Here is a 2,552-nt window from a genome sequence, read left to right on the forward strand (position 1 = left end):
AGACCACCAGCGCTACTTGGCCGTGTCACCATCTTGTGGTGACACTGCTCGTGTATCCGAGTTCACCAGGGCAGCCATTTGCACCCTCAGCTTCTCCCCAGCTTCTGATGGCAAATGCTTCGCTATTTCAGCGTCCAAGGCTTCCAACCTGAGATAAACGCATCCTACACTCCATACGTGGCCCTTGAGGAGCTCCTATGGCTCACATCTCGGCCTCTGGCTTTAACCCCTCCCCTTCAGCAACCTCCCCTACATAATGCAGCCGAGCCTTCACACTAAAGGCCATCTCATCAAGTACGTCCCCACATCCCGTAACATCTGTACAACGAAAATTAGGCGGAGCGAAGCTGCCTCCCCTCTACCTTACCTGTGCTGCCATCAAGAAGGCCGTCTTCCTTCGATTGAGCCTCATCAAGCTGTTGGCGCAATGCAGTGCTTCGGTCCCGCAACTTACCTATCGACTCTTCGGTGGTCGCGATCGACTCTTCCACAGTTTTACCCTCAGCCTAATACAGGAAGAAGCATTAAGACCTCTCCTCTACGATTGTTCTCCCAACCCGATTATAATATGACAATTAATAAGAGTCGTGTCATAGTACTATAGACACCTTTGAATAGTACCGAGAGGTTCTTGGCCTCCCCGAACCTCCGTGATCGGACCGCCTGCTGCTTCTCCTCTTCAATCTGATCATCATCCACACTTAATCGGATAATCTCCAATATTGTATATTATTAGATATAGGTTATACTTCCATAATAATAATTATTATACATATCATACCGTAATCCTCTCTAGTCAATGTTAAATTAAGGATACATCACTATCAAATCGTCTCCCCCTCCTCCACCTGAAGCCTTCGCTGCTGCAACAAGTTCAACTGCGCCCTCACTCGGCCAATCTCGAGGTCCAATGTGGACAGCTGCTCCGCAACATCAGTAACCTAAACCGGCTGATACCGGCCCGCTCATCGCCGCCGCCCAACCGGACCACTGACCTGTCGCCTCAGACTTGCCCTCAGCTCTGCACCTTCGACAATAACACCAACACTACCCTCCACAGCAGACTCCAGCTTATCACAGCTCGCCAGCTGACATCATGAACCCCCTCATATGAGATCAATAATTTCTAACCTTACCCATCGGTCGGTGACCTTATGTGAGGTGTCGAGAGCGTCTAACTCCTCCTCTAACGCGCGGCGATTCTCCAAATCCTCTGCTCGTCGCTGATGAATTTCATCTTCCCTAAGCCACAAACCGTGACCGCTTCCACAGAGTGAGACTACCTTTGCTCGATCGCCTTCCGTTGCTGCTCTATGAGCTCCTCCTTCAACACCATCGCCTTGGTTTTCTTATCGAACTTCTCCTCAGCCACCTCCACATTGTCAAGCTCATGTTGGAACTGAATATATAACCACTTGAAATACTCTACAACAGCAGCGATCGACCGAAACCCTCTCATACCAAAACTCCTCGAACTAGGCGAATATGGAAGCCCCCAAACAACCCCACCTACCTTCCCCCGGGCCGCTACTATGTCCCCATCCAGCCGGCTCAGCTTCTCGTTGCACTCATCTCTAGTCGTTCTGAATAAAAAATACAATAACTGCTTCGCTCCGCCCATCAACCCTGGTGTGTGTAAGACGATACCACTCTTACTTCAACTGAGCCAATTCCTCTTGCAGCTTCCTTATCCTCTCCTCTACTTCAAGCCTCTGCTTATCGACCTGCTGCCTCTCCTCGTCGATTGGACCAGTGACCTCTTTAATAGCATCCTCCACCGCCTCTCGAGCTGCCTTCACCTCCGCCCTGAACATCGCCAATCCCCGCCAACACCGATCGATTCGATCTACCCCTACTCCTCAGCTGCGTTCGCTGTCTTCATCTCCTCTAGAGTACGCATGTCCGCCTCCAACACCGACCGTTGGAGCTGTAGACGCCCATCATCACCGTCATCACCAGAGGCACCAGCCTCCTTACCACTACTCATAACTGCTGCTAGCTGCCTAATAAGAATCGTAGACTGCCTAAGACTGTGGAACCGCAAAGAGAGATTACTCTCGAACAGCAGTAGTCCTCCCAACAGTCGCTTCCTTCCACTTCTCATCAAGGGCTCTAAGGGCAGCCTAAAACGACATAGTCTATCAAGGAGGAGTGCTCCTATCATCCTAGACTCGGTCGGTATCATCATTTCACTATATTATAACATTAATTATATTCACTACTATACTATTATGCATATAACCACAAACTGCTAATATTACTATAGGCTTGTATATTGATTCACAATAGTATCAATCTAATGTACCATATTATTATCAACTACATATTATTTGAAATTAGTCCCGTAATTGTTCTATTCGAAATTCCATCCACCGACCCTCTGGGGAAATCTCACGATCGTTTTGAATTTCGTTACGTGCAAGTCAAATTACAACTTGTGCTCTCATTTATTTAATTTTACATCAGAAAGGCGTAGTACCGCTCCATCCCCCATTCTCCCCTCCCCGATGCTACGACAACACCACCATCCCTCATCAACGTACCTCCACCGA

The 2,552-nt window shown here is 48.7% G+C and overlaps 1 protein-coding gene across 1 annotated transcript; it reads right to left on the reverse strand.

Moving 5' to 3' along the window:
• Positions 1-12: 12 nt before the first annotated feature.
• Pmar_PMAR002674 (Tropomyosin, putative) lies at positions 13-1,987 on the reverse strand (the record flags this gene model as incomplete). The annotated part of the gene is made up of 11 exons (XM_002772271.1): positions 13-148; positions 207-318; positions 368-506; positions 622-684; positions 891-941; positions 996-1,088; positions 1,137-1,242; positions 1,284-1,399; positions 1,514-1,583; positions 1,657-1,806; positions 1,857-1,987. 11 exons carry the CDS (start codon positions 1,985-1,987, stop codon positions 13-15), a joined length of 1,167 nt encoding a protein of 388 aa, XP_002772317.1.
• Positions 1,988-2,552: the final 565 nt, after the last annotated feature.

This window comes from Perkinsus marinus (genome assembly GCF_000006405.1).
Source record: "Perkinsus marinus ATCC 50983 genomic scaffold scf_1104296961470, whole genome shotgun sequence".
In the NCBI taxonomy this organism is placed as follows: domain Eukaryota; phylum Perkinsozoa; order Perkinsida; family Perkinsidae; genus Perkinsus; species Perkinsus marinus.